We start from the raw sequence: 20,927 nt of genomic DNA on the forward strand, positions 1-20,927 counted from the left end.
TCACATAGGTGTTTAATATACTGTACCAGCATCAAAGCAGCAAGCTCAAAAAAAGAAATCTTTAGAAAAGTGCTATTCATTTCTATCCAGCAATTTTATTTCATATAATATAGAAGAAAAGTTACCCTTAAAACATGCTTATTTTCTATAATAATTAGTTATTCAAGGGTTTTATTTGTTTATTTCCAGATTTTAAAAAAAATTTCAAGAAAACCAATGAGGGAAAAAGAAATAGTAATATTGAAAAATCCTCATCTACCTTTACACTATCTTTAGGCTCCTCTTGCACAAGTGTGTAAAGTAGAGCATTGAAATTGATGGCAGTTGCCACGGTCAATACTAAGGAATCCCAATATGGGATTAAGTTTCAGTTCAGGATTTAAATTTCTAAATACTTGCTAACAGGTATCAGACTTCAGTCCTGTGAATTGTCCCAAAGATTTAGAAGGAACAGCTATACATAGATCTGTAAACTCTGCAGAATTGCAATATAGCTATTTGCCCTTGTAGTATTTAAAGCAACACGTTAGTGACAGAAGGTAAACTAATATTACTGGAGACAATTCACCTAGTAGTAGCATACAACTTTACCAGGCTGAATGTTTTCTACAAAATCCTAAAATGGCAGGAGGTGCAGATCCTGTTGAATATGTGTTAAATGAGTTCCGCTGACTCAGTGAGGCAGGTGGCTTGCAGGTAAATGAGAAGTGAGTTGGGTATATCGGTTTTTATCTGGAACATGACTAGAAGGACTTCACTGCCATTGGTGACAGAAAGAAATTTTTTTCCAGCATCCTTCAACAAAAGTGTTTAGTCTTTTGATCAACAAATGATACGCGAAGAACTTTGAAGACGTACTTGCCTCAGAAGCCTACCTGTTCTTCGCGCCTTCATTTACCTCAATTTCAATTTGTCCTATATCTTTATTTTCTCAGAATATAATATCATTTAAAATTATGTGTCACCTACCAATCTCGACTGTATTAATACTGAAATTAGCCAATAATTATAGTTTAGCCAACTGGGGGAGAAGAAAGAGTAAAAAAATTACGGGTGTCTGTGCAGCAGAAGTCATTATCTTGAAAATTAATCCAAGCTACTAGTAATAAGTACACAGCAACACTTTTTTTTTTTTTTAATTGTTTTATTTAGGTTTTAAATAATTTTAAAGAAATTAAACTTGTATTAAAATAACTATATTGCAGTTTTTTAAAGCATTAGTTGCATACTCAAGTCAGTCCTACTATTTCTCAATGCATTTATTACCAAAATCATCTAATCAGCATAGGCCATTAAAACACCTAGAACAATTTTACACGTGCTTGCCATTATTCATTTATTAATCCTTCAGATATGCCCAATCTTCAACAAATTGCTGTAAAATCTTTGCAGCAAGCCCAGTAAAAGGCAAGTCTTGAGTAACACACAAATAAAAGTATTTCATATGCTGAAGTTATGTAAGAGTTCTCATTGCTACTATTAAAGACATATAATAGCTAAAAAGTAGCTTTTCCACAATGCTACATGCTTTTCTAAACAACAAGAATACAGAAATAGATCCTAAATCAGTACTTAATGCATGGGCGGGGGGGGGGGGGGGGGGGGGGGCAGGGGGTGGTGAGCACAACAGTGTTAACAGTGTTATTAAGTTCACTGTATAGATCAACATTACCTCATACAGCAGACAGCCTAGAGACCAGATGTCAGATTTGAAGTTGTAACCATTTTCGTGTATTCTCTCTGGAGACATATAATAAGGTGTACCAACTGCAATAAATACACAAGTATTTCTGAATGAAAATTTCTGTTATATAGTAGTAAAAGTACAGTTTTCCTGGCTGAAAAACATTTTTCATCTTCTGTAGTTCTCATTTCGCTACACATATAATTTCAATTCATACTTATGACTCTTCAGTTTGATAGAAATACACATGAATTAGATACCTATTTCATCCAATGCAGCTTTATTTTCACTATGGATACCTAATTACCAGAATTATTCAGTTGCTAGAATACTTCCAATTTTAGCTTTTAAAGAAGCTCAAAAGTAATTATTTTCTTCTGAAGAGAATCAAGGGAACATACTACATGCACACACACACACACATCCCTGCTCCTTTCCAAACTATTAACACTGTGGCTGGAAATAAAAACAGCTAGAAATTCTCTTCCATGGCTTGAATGTGGGTGGTTTTTTTGTGTTTTTGTTTTGTTTTGGTTTGCTTTTAATGAGTTGTCTGTTCTTCCTTTTGAGAATATATAAATCTGAAAAAGCTGCTTTTGAAACTAATAAATACAATGTAGTTTGAATATCCAAAACTAAAACTGAGCCTGAAATCCAGGATCTTCAGCTTCCCAGAGAGGAAGGCAGGAAAACCTGCGAGCCCAGCAGAAGCTGAGGTTCCTATGAGCAACTCAGCCATCTGCTGCAGGACTAGACTCTGCAAGGGCTTTTCAGCTCCCAAATCTGTGGCTGTCCTTGCTTAATCCTGCCTCAGAGCTGTGGGCTCTGGAGACGTCTGCTCTTGAAAAGCAGCATTTCCTAGGACTGTCCCAGAGCAAATTTACATTGGATACTCCAGGACATCTCTCCCCTTGATTTTAATTAGACCCTACCCATCTGTGTCACAAGTTACTTGGAAGAGAGAAATTCTGAAATGTTTCAGCTCTGTAAAAAAAGCCATTAAAAAAAAAAGTAAGTACCCTACTGATAGGTTCATATGTGACAGATCAACAAAAAAAGAAGTTACAAAAAATAACAGTAATGGCAATTTTGGTGCATTCTCTGAACTTTCTTGCTATATCCCCCCAAAATGACTGCCTAACAGCAAAAAGAGTCACAGATCTATGTAGATTTTTACTTCAATTTTGTGTGGAATATTTTCTTAAGCACTGAATCCTGATGATGAAAACCAACTGAATTCTGTCAGTTCAATACAAGTTGACCTTATTTTGAAACCAAACATCTTGCAACACAGCCACAGATTAAAATCAGCACTCTCACTGCAAACTACAAAAATAAGAGTATCAACCTCACACTGTTTTATTTAACACAAGGATCTCGTATCACTTCTACACTTCTGAATTAGCCTCATCTATTCAGAATTCGTCTCTGTATGAATACTGGAAACAGAGATATAACGAATACACAAGTAATTCCAAATCTGAATAATCAGGTTATAGTTTTAATTAAATTGGGTTAATATTTTCACTCTAATCATTTCCATAAGTTAGGGTACATGATTTCAACTGTTCTCCTTCTTGGCAAACAATATTGAAAACAATATTCCAAACCAATATAAACTGAGAACGTGCTTCTCTAACAGACATGCAAGGACAGAGGTCCCATATTGCATCCTGAAATGCATTTGGCCCCTAAATATTTCAGGGGATACTTCAAGACCCGGGAAAGCAGAGGGTGCCGCAGCCCCTCTTCCCCAGAGGCTCCCTTAGCGCTGGCCTGAGGAATCACTGCAGCTCTGAACTGAGACTGCGAAAGATCAAGAACTTAAAGGAAGAAAAGCTGGGGAAAGGCAACTCAAAATGATGGAGTACTGTGAAAACCATTTACTTTCATGGGATGTTCGCATTCACCCACAACAGAGGAATGGTCAAGAGGGATGGTCTTTTCCCTGTGAAAGAACAGGCATACAGATGGGTGGACTGCAACACCAAAATAGCTAGCAGAATATCCAGAAGCAACTCCGTTATTCTAATGTATCAACAACAGTACTTAAATGGGTGTTTAATGACAGCTATCTTAAAATTGGAAACTGTAACTCAACAACATTTGGCATGACATAGCTTTCATATTTTTATTACCCTTACTGTTGTACTTCTCCCTTAAAAAAAAAAAAATTAACTCCAAGGACTTGTGAGCTCAAACACTTCTGAAAACTTTCAGCTGTATTTTGCATCCATTAATTAATGCACTGTTTTAGTATATTCTGATGCTTTGTTGGCAGAATTCACCTAACAACAAAAAATAAGTTTAATAGTAATCTGGTTCTTAGCTGGTTACGGCAGCACTGCCTTTGCTGCTCTGAGACATCACGCAAGTAGCTGGCAGTGAGTAATGTGCCAGAAAGAGGCTTCACAGAATCCACAGGGGGCAGCTGAAAACACAGAGGTTTGAAGGTTCATAGTTTACCAAAAGCAAAGGTAATTTTAACCAGTAGCTCTGGGAAGCCTGCTGATACATTAGGAGTCTGATATGACTGTGAAAGATTGATGATAGTGAAAAGGAAGAACAAATGCTATCATTTTACAGCGTTTAGCCTAGTGTAACACCTTAACTGCGATACAACCTGAAGCCCCCGATGACCAACAAGTGAAAGGAATTGAAATTACAGTTATGTTAGTCATTGAATCACAAAACCAACATGAAGATCTAGACATCATTACTTCTTGTAAACTGTTTTTAACAGAACATGACACAGAAGATTCATTATTCTGACATTCAGGAGCTACTGAAGGCAGCGCAAAGATTCTTTAAAATGGTGAGCAATCTCAGTACACAGCTGCACTGCTAGCAAGCAACTACCAGATGCGATTATGTATTATGCTTCCTTCCTGGATCTTTTTTTTTTTTCTTTCTGTTAAGTGAAATACAGCATCACAATACTATAAAGACACACAACTTTCTTTACTCATCTGAAGACACAGAAGTGGCATAATACAAGACAGAGACATAACACATTAAGGTGCCTATGGTTTTAAGAACAAAATCTTTAACTTTAGCATTCTCTTCACTGCATTTGCACATCTCGGATAACCTGCAGGTCTGAGAGGTAATCTGCTTGAAAATGGTCAAATAAACTGCTTCCTCAGAATCTGCTGCTGCTCTGGAGTTCCCTCCCTTTAAAGATCCTGCAGATGCAGAAGGGTTGTTTCTTTATGCAAGCTTTCTGCTATTGGGAGAGGCAATGGACATAATGGAAATGATGGTTATTAGGGGGCAGGAAGCTGAATATGAAGGAACAGAAGCAAAAAAAACTACTACGAAGAAGGGAGTTATGATAGAAACAGTACATCTTATTACCTGCATAAACACATAACTCACTGCAGCCGAGTTAAAGAGAAGAGCGTATTCATTTGAAAACTAACAATGCATCGAGGAGTTGAATGAAATACAGTAACTAGCTCTAAGTACTACCATGCTTTCTTAAGATGGGAGAAAAATCTGCCTGGTAAATGTTAATGCTACTTATACAAAACAATGTAATGGCTGATTCTGAAGGTGTTTAATAGACTAGTTTTAAAAAAGGCTGTATAATTATTAGTGATATTCCATGCATTAGAATACATAACTATCCAAGTTCAGGAAGGGGGCTAAAAATCACTTTAGTAACTCTTCTGATTTTCAAAGAATTCCAAAACAAGACTTCCGTTCAAAAAAAAAGGCCCACTTTACTTAAGTAATCAAAAGATAAGGTTTACAAATGACTTAATGTCCATGAGATCACAGGAATTTTATAAGACAGAGTTCAACACAACATGCAAGTGCTTAACAAGATGAATGGTTGATGCTGAAGACAGAGAAATTAAGTTACACATAAGCTGCGGTTACGCAGCAGTGAGGGTATCCAACCACTGACATGACATATTCTCCGTAAGTTTGGGGTTTTTTTTACTTATTTATTTTAATATAGGTGTAGGAGATTTCTAAGTCATAGGCTCGTTTTCAACCACAGATACAGGACCTAAAATGCTGCACTTATCCAAAGTCATTCTGCAACCTGACCTACATTATGCAAATGGTCTAACTGCAGAAATCAATCTATAAATATCTTGGGTTGTTTTATAATGTAGCATTGTAACAGCACAATAATTTATCTTCAGCTTTCAAACTACTGTAAGAGATCTCAGGTTTTTGTACATAAAATAAGAGCTGTTTTAATGCAGCTTCTTTGATGACTGCAATGAATCAGCTGCAGATTTCCCTGCTAGCCTTCCTGTACGCTGAGGGTGCAGGTTCTCAGAACGGTTTGGTTCAGAGTATGAAAGCAGAGCTTATTCTATTCACAGCAAAATGGTGCTGCATACCACCTCAGCACTGGCTTTGACACCCTCTGCTGGGTTAGAGATCCACATGTAACAGGAAAGCAGAGTATCTGCACGCATTTTTACAAGGTATTTTATTCCCCACAACCTGCCTGAGTTGACAGTCAAATCCATCGTAACATAGCTCTGTGCTGGGGACAGGAGTACCATGGAAATGACAGAAGTTGTCAAACCACAGAAGAAATACCAGCATTCAGTACAGATGATCCTTTGCTTTCAAGCATTTTAAGAAGATTGCAGATCTGCTCCTTTGCCCTGCAAGCAGGTATTCACATCATGGCAGCAGTGTCTGCCTGGACAGCATACTGTGCAGCCCTTTAGCACAACCACACTGGAGAACTGAACTGGCAACTGGGGTATTTTTCTGTAATGCAAATACCACAATATAGACTGTCCTGAAATCCACTGAATGGCTAACAAAGATAAAAAAAAAATATGCACATTTCCATGAGCTGGCCTCAGAATTGCCATTTCATCAAAGAGCATAAGGCCTGGCATTCAGCCATTAAAAAAAAGGCAACAACAACAAAAAACAACCCCTAACATACACAGTCATAGGGAAAGGAATAAGAAGCCTTTCTTGGATCATGTTTCTAATATAAAGTCTTCTGAAACCAAGAAATTTTGTCAAGTTTGTATTGAATCAACAATACCAAATGCCTCCACTTCCTTTGCATTTTCAGAAGAAAGATTTTCTATTTGGAAAAAGGCATATACATGTCACAATAAAAAAATTCTACTGTATTGATAAGGCTGTATAGAAAGAGTTAAGAACATTAACAAACCCTGTCCAGTGCAGTATTTTCATTTGTTTCAGACAGATCATCAGCCAGTATTCTAATTAAATCAGTATTATTCATAATTAGCAGTTAGAAGCTGTAGCTAATGAAAATTTTAGTACATTTCTTTATCTCTGAAAGCCTGAATCTAGTTTGCTACTGAAATTTTTATAAAGCCTGTAAACAAGTATAAATTGCTACACATAATATGTTTGTAATTCACTCGGGTTTGTGCACCAAAGGTTTATGGAATCGTAAAAAGATACAACTTTGAAAGAAATTTCAGGAAAACTGGCATCAGAAACTGCATGAGAAATTAATTTTAAAAAGTGCTCTCTGATACTGACGTGATAAATCAGAGTGTCACTGTCTCTACTGTAGCCTAATTTAACAGCTGAACAAAACCTTTTTCCTAGGCTGAATTCTGATATTAGGTCATAATTAAGAGGGAAATGGGAGAAGAGGAGATGGGGAAAAAAGAAAATAAAAAAAATAACAGCTCCTCTATGAAGACACAGCACCCAACGTTAGAAACAAAGCTTCCAGCCCCCTAACCCCCGCTCTCTGGATGACTCTCATATTTGTAAGAGATGAGCTTTAAAGGGCTTGGGGGTTTTACACTGTTTTTAACTCCAGCTCAGTCTTCAGTCCCTTTGCAACCACTCCCCTGCAACGAGCCCAAATAACCCAGGGTTGAAGCAGTTTGTTCCTCTTTAACTTCTTGACGTCTGCCTCAGAACACAAGTCTAGCTCTCCCGCCCTCACAACTGACTTTTGCCTTCTTTGTGCGCTCCTACCCACAGATTAGGATTTACAGCTTCCTGCAGATACAGTCCAGGAGCAGCTCCCTCTTCACACTGCTCGCTTACGTCCTTCTTCCATTCACAGGCAGAAGCAGGACCCAACTACGACAAACAAGATCTCCGCAGTGCTGCCAGCGATGGCCACTGGGCCACGACAGCAGCATGAACAGCAGCACTTTATATAACATGCTGTGCCACGAACTAGTATCAGATCTTTAGGGTTATATCTGAATGTCGACGTGGAACTCAAGCACATTTCCAGGCTGGTCTCACTGCTCCTCTGTCTCTTTCTCTCTTTTTTTTATTAATGCAAGATTGCACATCCGTGTCCGAGTTTCACCTCCATTCTATTAAGATCTCAGCAGTTACTCATGGTTTTGACTATACCAGTATCAGTATGCACCAAACACGATAAAAAGAGGAGGGCACAAAGGAGTGACCAAAGGCTTTCTGGAAGACAGGGAAGTAAGGATCGCATCAAAAATTTCCTTTCTCAAATGGTTTTTTTTGGCTGTTAACACAAGTATCACCCACACCTCAAATGTGGTACAAACATGCTGAACATCAATCCTCTTTTTCCACGCTGTACTGATACCTGGGACTATCTGAATGAAGTTAAATGAAGAGGTGAGGATAAATATGGTATATTTTAATCCAAGAATTCTGATATTTCATAGTCTAATTAGAAACACGAGCATCTGAGCAAACACAATTCTTTTTGTGTCCTCCCATGGCCCTGGGATAGGGATTGTAAGTGTTACTTAACCATTCTTGGCTTTCTTAGATATTATCTTCCCTATCATGCACTTCTGTCAAACATCTAAAAATATCCAATGCCTAATTACAGAATTGTCACTGTCATTTGTTAAAAATTCTCACTGAGCAGCATTTGAATTGATTTTACCTATCTGTATCCAAGTATCAGGAAGGTGCTCTGCCTGCCTCACTACCCTTTAGAAGGAACAGCAGACAATTCTGCATGCTGCCATCAATGGCCCTGCTCTTGAGGGATCTAAAAGTTCATTTCACACCCTTTGAAGTCAGTGAACAGGCAACCGCTAAACATAGCCACTTCAGCGAGGGAAAAGAATTTTTTTCTTAACTAAAAAAAAAACCTACATAACTGTACTAATTCTTACATTTCTCTTTAAAGCAGATGCTACTCTATTTACAAGGCTTTTCTCTTTTAGGGAGATCCTCTTAGATTCTGTCATTTGTCCACTCCCTACGTTTAAAGTTAAAACTTCTGCCAAGTTTTTACTTTTTCTTCTTTAAAGGCTTCTTAATCACCCTAGTCTCCACGTGCTACTCAAAAGATGCAAATTATATGAAAATTTTGTTTGGAAAAAGATAATACAATGTTATTTTTTATCTTCCAGCAAAGAATAAATTGGGCGTTTCAGAAAGTTTTTTTTTATTCTTATAAAAATAAATTTTCTGGGATTTGTTTTTGTTTTTTGTTTTGTTTTTAAAGTCTTCATGGTTCATAAAGCCTAATTCTGATCTCTCCTCGACTTACTTAAGCTTATATTAAGAAATTCCACCTTAAACCAGGGAAGCTCCTCTGTTAGCCTGTTCAAAGCATATAACAACCAATGTGTCATCAATGCTACCTATACAGGCACACAGAATTACTAGATTCTTTCCAACACTGATTAAAGTTCAAATGAATTTAAAAAAATGCATCCATATTATTGATGATCTTTTTTCCTAGCGTTTCTAGAAAACACTAATTTCATGACAACTTGTTTTGAGCCAGGAATGTACATTAAATGATTCAAACAAAGCGGGGGGGGGGGGGGGGGGGGGGGGGGCGGGGACATAAATAAAAAACAAACCAAGCAACTAGCTGTACTGCTGAAAGTGACACCTCAGCATTACAGCTTTTCCGTATTTGTCCATGGTGCTGACCATTTTTTTATTATTATTTAAGAAAAGCTTTAGCTGGACCTAACCCTTTTCTTCCTCCTCATGAGTGGGCACAGTATTTCCACCATGTAAAAAAAAAAAAAAATCCACCTCCCCAACCCCTGTACCTCAGAGAAAGCTTACCTAAAGAATGTGCAGCTGTGGTTTTGGAGCTGAAAAATCGACCAAGTCCAAGGTCTCCAAGCTTTACTACCCCTGTAGCTGTAATGAACACATTAGCTGGCTTTATATCTGGGGGCGGGGGGGAAACATAAGACATTTAAAAGTTACAATGAGGTTGCAAGAAAAGCTACTGCTCTATTAATAATAGACCAAAAGAGGTTTTTATTTACACCTAATATTAACAAAATTTGACTCTGCTGTTCAAAAAAAGTGAGTCTGGGACTCAGAATTTCAAATTAACTATTTTAATGGTACAAACATCGCTCAAGCAAAAAATTAAGAGCCATAAAAAGTATTTTTAAAAGCAAGCAAACAAACAACAACAACAAAAACCAAAACAAAAAACCCCCACGCTCACCCCACACCCAAAGAAGCATATACAGGGAGTTCATTACTACTTTATAAGCTATATAAGAACTTCAATTAGAACTAGAAAACCTCTCATTGTGTCTTAAGTAACAGACAAAAAAATGTTTTCAAGAACCTTAAAACATGTTTTTCATCACTTTTGCTGATCAGATTACCCACAGTGGCATGATGTTATTTATTTGAAATAGGTAACTTATTCTCATTAATAGCGGGCATTAAAAAAAAAGAAGCAAGTTTTACTCAGGAGAATGGTTATTTGAACTCATCAATGGAATTGGACTAATCAAGTAGAAACAAAGAAAAATAATTATGTATACCCCAGACAGTTTTTTTTCACAAGTAATATTCCATTTAAGTTTTAATCCAGTCCTTCAGAGACAAAGATTTTTATTTTATGATTTTTAACAAGGTACCTATCCTGTTAGTCTTCTAAATAAACTGATATGATATTTGTTTGGCAAGTATACTTAGCTCGTACTCAGTTCAAGAGCAATGCACTGTGGCTCTAAACTGAAAGAAAATCACTTAACTTTGATAAGAGAGGATTACAGTTTGCAAGAGATATCAGTACAGTAAAAGGAATGGTTAATAACCATTCAAACACCAGCATTTTCAGGTTTCCAATAAAAAGTTACAAAACCTTATAAGCTTTAGAGAGGAAGACAGAAGCAATTATGTTATGCTGCCATCTGACCTAGTTTTCAGGATTTTGGATCACCCTTTGTATAACCATCCAACACAGATATCAGCTCAACTTTAAAATAGCTTTAATTGTCATTGGTTTTGGTGCACAACCATGGAATTGTTAAGATTTGCCATAGGTTTGCCAGAAACTTTGAAGGTAGTATTTCAGTTTCAGAAATTCAAACTCCTTTTGGTTTTGAGCTAACATATATTGAAATAAACTAGTTTAGTCATAAAAGTATTAAAGGAAGATACCTATACCCTATGGAAAACATCTGTAATTCTATGTCCTCCTCTTTGTATAATTTGCACTTGCAGATATCTGTACAAATGCGTAAAGGAAAAAAAAAAAAAAAAGGAGAATCACAAGGGAAAGCCATTTGCAGGAGCAGGAGCATCTAAGAAGTTGATCTGCTCAAGGGTGCAACATCTCTACCTGCAAATGACAAAGCTCAGCAGAGATTGAGGAACTTTTGCTTTCAGGCAGCTATTTGCATCCCAGCAGAAGGAAGCCACCAACCTAAGACTTGTAATTTCACCTGAACCCAGAGAGACATCCCATATACAACCTGCAACTCATAGCCAGAGAGATTTCCAAGGCAAAAAAAAAAACTGTACATCTGAGAAGCCGCTATACTACAATCTGTTTTCTTTGACTCAGAGTTAGAAGGTAAAATGAAGACAACATACAGAGGAGACAGCAGTACAGAGGTTTAAAATGGGTAAAAGAGATTTAGTACCTGACAGGGATAGCTAGCAACTACAAGGGCTGTTGGGACACAGTGCTTGACACAGAGATTGGAAATAGTGGAGAGGAGCAGAGAAGGGGAGAAAATGCTCACACAGCTGCACATAATCCAGTAGATAAGGGAGTACGAGAATGGCCTATACGTCACCAGAAGACACGGCAGGAGGCAAATACTTTTGTAAGAAAAAAGGTGCAAGAGGTGAAAGGAATGGATAGATAGCTGGGCAAGAATGCAGGTAACAATACTGGGGAGAGACAACGGGCAAATATAGAAGAATAAGAACAAGGCAGCAAATAAGAGCCAGCAAAACGAATCGAGCAAGCAAAGAGGTAGCAGTGGCAGGGTCTCCATCACTTACAGAACTATCACTTATTTTGAAAACTTGGTATCACAAGCCATTGCTGCAAACAAATGCCTACCACAACAAATGTACAACCACAAACTTCTGTCACACTTTTCCATTACTTATAAAACATTACAGAAACATACATTGTGTCAGCTGTCAAAATTGATTCCACTATGACATTATTTGGTGTCATTTGCATTGAACCAGCTTAATTCTCACATAGTAAACAGTTTAGTAAAGACAAATCATCTTTGATCCTATATTACCTCTATGCATAACACGACGAGAATGCATATGTTCCAAGGCACTGCAAAGCTGAACAAAGTACTTCCAAACTGTTCTTTCAGGAATCAACCTCTTCTGTTTCTTAAAATGCTTAAAGAAAAAAAGACGGACACTGGATATTAAAATTTAAAACTTGCACAAAATGACTGAAAAAAGACAGGAAAGCCTTTATTTAAAAACCAAATACAAGAGGCTCACAACCCAATCAAAAAGGTTTAATAAAATTTCTTGACACAGAAAGCTTTTCCCTTAAATATTAATACCTGTATCATCAACTTATGTGTTTAAGTCAGTCAACACACAGAGCCACAAATGACATTAATGAAATAAAACTGCTATCCTGAAAAAGGTTTTACATGGTATTTATCAATCCTCAGTGCAGGATTAATGTGGTCAGAATAGACTAGCATAGAGTAAGTGGCCACAGAACAAATAAAGGTCAGATGTAAAGGTATGTGCACAAAACTTCCCAAGTGAAATACTTCCTTACACCAACATTGATTTCCATGTCGTCATTTTCTAAATAGAAGAAAAAAATAGTAGTGACACAATCACAAAGATCATTTAAGAAGAGTCCACCAGATTAGTCTTACAAACTTCTGCAATACATAAAAGGGAACTAAAGGAACTGATTTCTGAAAATTTCATAGTGATCTAACTCCTGTTCAAATATTTTCCATCCTGTATGGATGGAAACAACCATTACCAGCCACTGGTAACAGTTCAGTGGCCTGCTAAAGCTTACGTGAAATATAATTGTGCTCTGCTACACACATCTCCTTCAAATATTATATTCAGGGACTGGAATAACACAGTCCTCCAAAAATACATACTGAAAACCTGGAATTCAGCCAATGCTAAAACATGCAAGTTTGATCATTACAAATTCTGCAGCTAAAGGTAAGTAGACTGAAAAATTGTTGCTCATTTAGGGTCTCTTTTTAAAGAACTCGTATTTTGACAGATTTTAAACACACAAAGAAAATACATTAACAACATTAATACTAGCAAAATTTTAGATGGAAAGCAAAGTACTTAGATGTATTTTAATAGCTTGCGTACACACACACACTTCACACTCATGCACACCCTAAGAAAGTTCATATAAGAAACATTTATTACTCTGAAAAAAATAACAGTATTTTTATATACTATGTTAAAATGTGCCACTGAGAAGTTGACAGCTGCATCCACACATTACAGAGACATACAGGAGTACGAGAAAGATGTTTTTAAACTAGCTATAGCAAAATGCATCAGTCATACAAAGGATCACAACATTTCACCAAAATGTTTTTAGTTATAGGGATTATTTCAAAATGCATTTTCATTTAAATGAGGCAAAGCATATAAATTACTTCTTTAAATATAATTTTCCCTCAGTCTTGGACTGAATTCAAACAAACCCTGTGTATCTGTTCTCCCCATAGCTGGATTTGCATATCAGAGGATTGTTTGATGTCAACAGGAAGATGGAGACCAGGTTTCTTTTCATTTAAAAACAAATACACAATACATGTAAGTATGTGCACATGAAAGCATGGTTCCTTGATTTAAAATGCATTCTGAAATTATCATAATTATAACTAGGTACTTTATTTAAACATTCTGAATTATTTTTTTTTAAACTCAAATCTAAGCACAAGCAGTGATGAAACACCATTCACAAAATGTCTGAAATGGGAAGATTTCCATTACAGATTTCCATTCCGATGTACTTAAAGTACATCAGTGTACTTCCAAAGTATTTATGTACTAGCATTCTTTTAACATTTTATTAATTTGCCATCTATAACACTGTCACTGATTGTACACTACAAAATCGGCTTCAGTTCTTACAGTTCAAGCATGCAATATAACAATAGTTTAAGACATAGTCTCATTCTACTGAAGGCATTAATAATTTTGCATGATAACAACAACTTTTCTTCCTGAAAGCATCAATAATATTATTAACCCAGTAGAATTTATCCATCTAAAGAGTATTCAAAAGACAGCTGCTAGACTTGCTAACAATGTTTAAACTAAACAAAGAAATAGGCACCATTTTCTCTTGTATAGGTTTAAAAATAATCCAATAACTTTGAAATAAACTCACTGAACATTATTTTCTGTAGTAATTAATTACACTATCTTCTTCCATCAAAATACATATTCTCAATGTTTTCTTGGGCTGTTGTCCATCAATAGCCAAACTAGTGATGAAAAGCCTCCACTACCAAAAAAGATTGATTTTGCAAAAGTAGCTATTGGAACAAGTTGTATGTTTCTAGGAAAGAATCCAGCAGGCAGTGCTAATTCTGAGAAAAGTCAATAAGGAAAAGGAATCCCATTCCTGTTTAGAACCTTACCTTCTAACAGGAAATATAAGTTGATGGAAAACATGGTCAAACCTATTTTATGCCAAACAGCATAATTAAATTTATATAGCACATATTAACTGTATTCAAAGGAGGATCCTTTTCCCTCTCCTCCATTTTAAAACAGTCCACAACGCAAAATGCAGTTCTAATTGGTGTGGGGTTTGCCCCCTTCCTACAGGGAAGCCGAAAATGCAGAAGACATGATGCTAAAAGAATAATTTTTAACCTCTACTGTAGCAGAGCGTAGTAGCACCACAAACAGTTAATACTGAAACTAATTCACTGCCTAGTACTGTAATGTTTCAAGGATCCTAAGGTCCACATAATCAAGTTAATTTAATAGTTACCTCCCATTGTATAGAAGTTGCTACTACCTGCCCAAATTTGACCTCAAAGGAATGCAGCCTGGCATACAGCTTTCTAAAGTATTCTCATACTCAACATTTTGCTGTTCTGCTTCTTCCTCTTCGTCTGAGGCTCAAAGAACAGTCCTAATGCCCCTCAGACCACTGACCTTCTAGGGTGCGACATTAAAAAAAAAAAAACCATAATCCTGTCTGACATGAAAGATCAGTCTCAACATAGTTGAAACTAGGCAAAAAGGAAACTGCTTCTACATGTGCATTAAAAATTTGGGCAGTGTTGCAAGCTAGTGTTTTATCAGGTAAGCAGAGAAGACCAGGCATGCTCAGACAGCAGACCATCTCCCAGAAAGAATTATTTGTTTCAAAAGCCATATCCCATGATATTTCCATCTCTGTCTTTGAGAACGGAATCACAAAAAGCTACTTTGAAGAGTTTTCACAATGTCAGTACAGATAAAACTGCAATTCAGTCATTTAATGCAACTGGAAATTTTTGTGTTCATAAATTTGCTATTCAAATGCCTTAAAGAGCTTTAAGGTAGGCAGGTTATATCACCAGTTTGTCTTTTTGTCCCTTTTTACATAATGACTGAGCAGTTCCATTATAGGAAAAATGGAACTCTCCTGGTTTTCTCTAACGAATTGATAATAGAAAAATTAAATATTCTCCAAATGTTTCCATCATAGTAAAGTTAAATATAGCTGCCCTGCACCTGAACAGCATATGCCATTCAGTTGCTTGGAAGCATAAAAAAAAATAAGCAAAAAGATAGACAGGGAAAAAAGTTTAAAGTCAATATAAAACCATGGAATTATATTATACCGAGTTTCTAAAGATGATGCTTTAAAAGGTCAAATTCCAAAAGTAAGAGTGACAGCAATTAGCAAACAGTCTTATCTAGGCTTAACAAGCACAGTTCAGACAATTCTCTTGAAGGAAATATGCAGGACTATGTTTGGCTTTTGTAAGAAGACTAAGGATTTCCTGCAGACGAGTAAAGAACAGTGAGCATAGATTATTTCAATACAATTGGAGATTGAAGATTTGACTGCCTACATCTCGGTAACCATGCTTGGAAAAAAAATTTAGCATTCAGTTCTGACTTTGGTGTCTCAAGAGAATTTTAAGGTGTGATTTAGCCTGGTTTAGACCTTGCTGAATAGCAAAAAAAATTAGGAATAAATAAAAAAAGATTTAAAAAACCAATGAGTGTTTAAGAAGCAAACTGGACTACAGAAAGCAAGAGGTTTATGAACATCTCTTGCAGAAAGACTATAAACTGATCACCTGAACAATTTTGCACAGTCATTATTTAAAAAAAAAAAAAAGTCTGTGAAACTGTCAAACGAGCCCACAAGAACATATACCTGGATTTTTCACTGTGCATGCTGTAGGCTAGAGTTGCCTTCCGAAATTTAAAAAAAGGGGGAAAAGTAAAATGAGAAGGATCATTTCCTTGCTTTAAATAGATTCCTTTTCCTTTCTTTGACGTTTTGATGAGGATCTTGATTGCACCTGTCTGTTCTCATGAATTCACTTCTGGCTTACAAAAATATAAAGGGGGTTTTTTTGTATTTTATTGCAGAGACTTATCAGAACACGGTGATTCAACAACTAGATACTTGTGGGAAGAAATGCGAACTTCATCAAGAGGAAAGTGATGGAGAAAGGATTACTACAAGGAACTTCCAAGTAGCATGTAATGAAGTTCTTGGCCACTTCTGCCTGTGTTTCTTTGGGACTCTTTCATATGGACTAGCAGAAAGAACAGAGAGAGGAAAGAGGACGTCAGGCAGCTGTAATAGGAAATTATGGAAGCACGAGCAAGAGTTCTCAGTCTGTGAATACAACAGAAACAAACGAGAACTAGCAAAGGTGTGCAGGGTCAAAATGATAAGACCAGTGAAGATGGACCTCAACATCTCTACATTTCAGAGTAAAGATCAGAGACTCATGTATATAGAAATTAAGTTTCTACATAAGTCTGTCTTTGTTTAAAAGGCTATATAATTCTAGTAACAAAGCAGTGTCCCAGGAGTTTTGTCTGGTTCTGTTCATTCATTAATTCAGCTGCCCATCTCTTTAGACCGCGGTAAGTTTTCTGCCATTCTTCTTTGCTTTCTAGGGAGAACAGAAATAGAACTTCCCACCACTTCTTGATTCATTTATCCAATTTGATCATGAGGTGATCAAATTTGCCTACACTTCAAGAGTAGCAGCTGTCTCTTAGCTGTAAAAATAGAACAAATGCAAAAAAACCCCGCACTATTCGGCATCTACCAACTGAACATACAGAAAGTAACAAGTATTTGGCCAATAAAGTGACTAATAATAATAAATTTTTAAAAATTTACCTGGTTCTTCTTCCAACTTTTCTTTACAGTTGTTTACATCTCCAGTTACTGAAGATGCCATACATTTATTTTTTCCCTTCCAGAACCCACAAAAAAAATGCATTTAAAAAAAAAAAATCTTCCTCTATTAGTGATCTTAGTATACAACAAGTAACTATTTAATCAACAGAAACAAAAGACTAAGACATGGTACAAAAACTAATAGATGAAATAATTGTCCTAATAGAAGTACCTACTAGCATTGGAAGGCCAAACTAGTAGAATGAAACTACGGTCTTTCCTAAATAAATACATAAAAAAATAAAAACCCCATCACAGGCACACCATGGAATTGAGATAGAAACACCTTCTCAAGCACAATCTTCTTTCACACACAATCAAAATAAAGACATCTACTTACAAGAAACAGAAAGCCTTGTAAGAAAAATGCAAGTCAAAATTGTTGTATTTTCCATTTTAGTATATATTGTTTCATGTTAACAATCTATTAATCAGATTGTTAATAAGACTCCTGATTAAACTCAGATCCCTTAGGAAGCTCTGAAAAGTCACTATATATATATTTTTTTTTTTTTTAAATCCAACTGCCTTTGCAAAAACTCATTTCATTTTTCCCTTATTGAATAGTCCACCTACAGTCACTCTGTTCCACCTAACATTTTTGCTCATGCAGAAAAGCAAGAATATACAGTGTTCAGAGATGAAGATCACCTACTGAAATCAGATCTACTTGCAGAGCCCCTAAAATAGAATTTCCAATACTGCATCATTTTCATTGTCTCTGTTGTTACCACTGAGTGGGGCTTCTTAAAACACACAGCCACATGTTTAAATTCAACAGTATTTGTTTACATGCATCTCTCTCCAATAAATCCCCTTGGGAAAACTGTTACAGCATGAACAGGTGAAACTCGTGCTTGAATCATTAACTCTACTTCCTAATAAAAAGCAATAGCATGACACAGTAAATACAGAGGCCACCATCTTAACTTGTTTTTTTTTTTTTTACTACAAATAAGGCAGACAAATTCAAAGTCTTCTCTCTTCATTCTCAGTGAGTTATTCATATAGCACAAACACGGACACTGCAAATTTTTCAAAAACAGCTGTGTGAAAAAAACTAAAAATAATCTCCAAGTATTGTTTGCAGGGCATTTCAAACAAGAAAAGCACCCAGAACTATTATTTAATAAAATCTTTCAATTCTCCCTGCTCTTTAAAGGTGCATGGAGCCAGACAATTCTAGCACCAGTGGACAAAGGTGGAGATGGAATACCCCAAGCATTTCTGTCCCAGTTAGAGCTACTTGAACAGTCTGTGCAACAGTTCAATGAAGTTTAACATAAAGTTAACTTTTCATAGCTGACTGACACCGCCACTCTCCCTGCGAGTGCAGCCAGTCGGCTTACACAATAGCTTCAGGTGTGATGTCTGTGACGGGGACTGTCCACAAGACAAAACAGTGTTAATAGTCTAATTATTTTAGCAGAAAATCTGCCGCTTATTCTTATTGTTCCAGTGGCAGACAGAGACAATGGCCGATTCACAGGAAAACTAACAAGGCTGCCTGGCAATGACCCAGCCCAATTACCCCACTGGTTATAAACGGCAGGACCGGCCAGCTTTCCTTCCGCCAGCACGTATACCTAGCTCGCATACAGTAAAGTGCTGCCGTTGCTCTCGTTCTGATTACCTGCAGTTGAGAGCAAAGCTGACAGTCGAGCACCTGTCAGGCACCCCAGTAACACACAGATATGGGGAGCAAAAGCTTACCAGAACTAGCTCTCCTGCCGTGGCAGGGCTCTATGCCTTTGCTTTTTCTTTTAGGACTTCACGTTCCATCCTCAGAGCGGCCGTTTCCCCTGAGAACACCCAGCTCCCCCTTTTTTACCTGCTACGTAGCTAGCATATATATACAAAGTTGAATAAGGATGCGCTATTTTTTAATTACAGGAGGGGAAAAAAAAAAAAAGGTTTAAGAAAAAGATTTTTAGTAGCTTTAAAAAAGGTTAGTGGCAAAAATTAGCCTGACTGGTTCAAAGCCCCAGGTTTCTCCTTTAGGAAAAGGCACATAAAAATAACTTAGCTTTGATCTGTAATTAGCACACACTGTGTTACAGTATCCTAACATACTACATGTTTCTTCAAGCTACACTCTTGGCTTTTTAAAATCTTTTCAAAAATGAATACACAAAAAAAAGCTAAAAGTGATACAGAATGTGAAAAAAAAAAACACTGAGAAAAACTATTTTTAAACTTTTAACATTTATCGATTACGTAGCTTCAGCAAGGTGCCAAACTATTCTAGATCATAAAACATAACCATATGCTAAACAAAAAGACTATGAGTCAGGAGGTTTGGCACTGGGCAGGGGGGCGGGTAGTGGGATTTTTTTGTTCTTTAAATTAAATCTAGCAGTCATGGAAAAAAAAAAAGAAAAAAGCACAAGAGACAGATACTGCTGGAAACCAAAAGAACCGGATTCCACGTTTTAAAATTTGTATTTATAGAACATGATAAATCAGTTATCATGAAAAGAAAATACACAAACATGCACAAAAGACTACTTTAAAAATACTTTTTCCACAATCATGATGTCAAGTATTTGGATGTAAATATATGTATAAGAAAAATCTCAGAATTAAAGCCACCGTAATTTCTCCCCCTTGAGAGTATGTGTGTGCGTGCAGTTTTCAGTTCTGTTTTCTTTCTTTATGTCAAAAGACTCTTTTTTCATTCATTCATGACAGTCAGCTAATGAGCAGTTTGAAAATGTCTCTAGGCTTTATTTATTGTGCACTATTCAAAACCTATTATTAAATATAAGTTTCAGAGAGGGGGTACAGCTTCCTGGTATGCATCACTGGAGTATCAAATTAATAAAATAAACTTTGTGAAGTTTATCTCTGCAAACGGCCTTAGAAATTATGAGGTTGCAATATCCCCATTTTACAGATTAGAATGGGGGCAAAGAATTAAGATCAAAAGCGTTAATTAATTCTGGCACCAATTTAAGCACCTCCTTTTCAACGTACTTAGCCTTATGAAACAGTTCATCTTCAAAGCAGTTTCCACTCAGAACAGATAAAGCTGTGAACACTCAATACTTCTACAAATCAAACCCCAGAGTTTTACCTTGATTATCAGAAATACATCATAAGCAATTACGATTCTCCCCCAAAAACAGTGGTTGAAGTGGTTTATACAGCAGGAACAGTACCAGAGACAGTAAGAAAGGATGGTCTTTGGAAGAGCATTCAATTGTATTAACCATGAAACCTTTGTCTTTCTTGAATTCCCTGCCTTGAAAACAACCACTGCAGCAAAGAAGGCAGCACAGATGCAACAAATGGTGGTGCGCATACTGCACCACCATGATTCCTATCCAGAGTAGCTGCACTCTTAACACTGAATAGAGCAGTGGTTGTTCAAAGAAGAAATAAACCTGTAATTTGCTGGAGTGCAAGATATTCAGTTGCAGGATTTTCTAGCCTTTGAATGCTTGATTTTGCAGATTCAGTGTTGCTTCCTTAGGTTATAAGCAATTCCCTAGATTCAAAAAAGCATAAAAATAACTACAGAAATGCAGGCTCCCTATTACATTGCTATGCACAGCTTACCAGAGGTGGCACTTTTACAGCCACAGCTAGTATTGCAGCTGGCCAAATAACTTG

At 36.6% G+C, this 20,927-nt stretch overlaps 1 protein-coding gene across 2 annotated transcripts in view; it reads right to left on the minus strand.

Annotated features, from left to right (window-relative positions):
• The window catches only part of NEK7 (NIMA related kinase 7), a 76,075-nt gene that overhangs the window by 18,156 nt on the left and 36,992 nt on the right, over nt 1–20,927 (minus strand). Inside the window, exons 6-8 of one of the 2 annotated variants that reach the window (XM_087733397.1) lie at nt 12,151–12,259; nt 9,698–9,775; nt 1,673–1,767 (exon numbers count right to left, since the gene is read on the minus strand). In XM_087733397.1, coding sequence (XP_087589523.1) covers nt 1,673–1,767; nt 9,698–9,775; nt 12,151–12,259 — 282 coding nt within the window. Of the gene's footprint in view, nt 1–1,672; nt 1,768–9,697; nt 9,806–12,150; nt 12,260–20,927 lie in introns of both variants that reach the window. The other variant, XM_087733396.1, reaches the window with a different exon arrangement.

The sequence above is a fragment of the Nipponia nippon genome, unplaced genomic scaffold (assembly GCF_047370975.1).
Source record: "Nipponia nippon isolate SJK-2023a ecotype South Korea unplaced genomic scaffold, ASM4737097v1 scaffold_5, whole genome shotgun sequence".
In the NCBI taxonomy this organism is placed as follows: Eukaryota; Metazoa; Chordata; class Aves; order Pelecaniformes; family Threskiornithidae; genus Nipponia; species Nipponia nippon.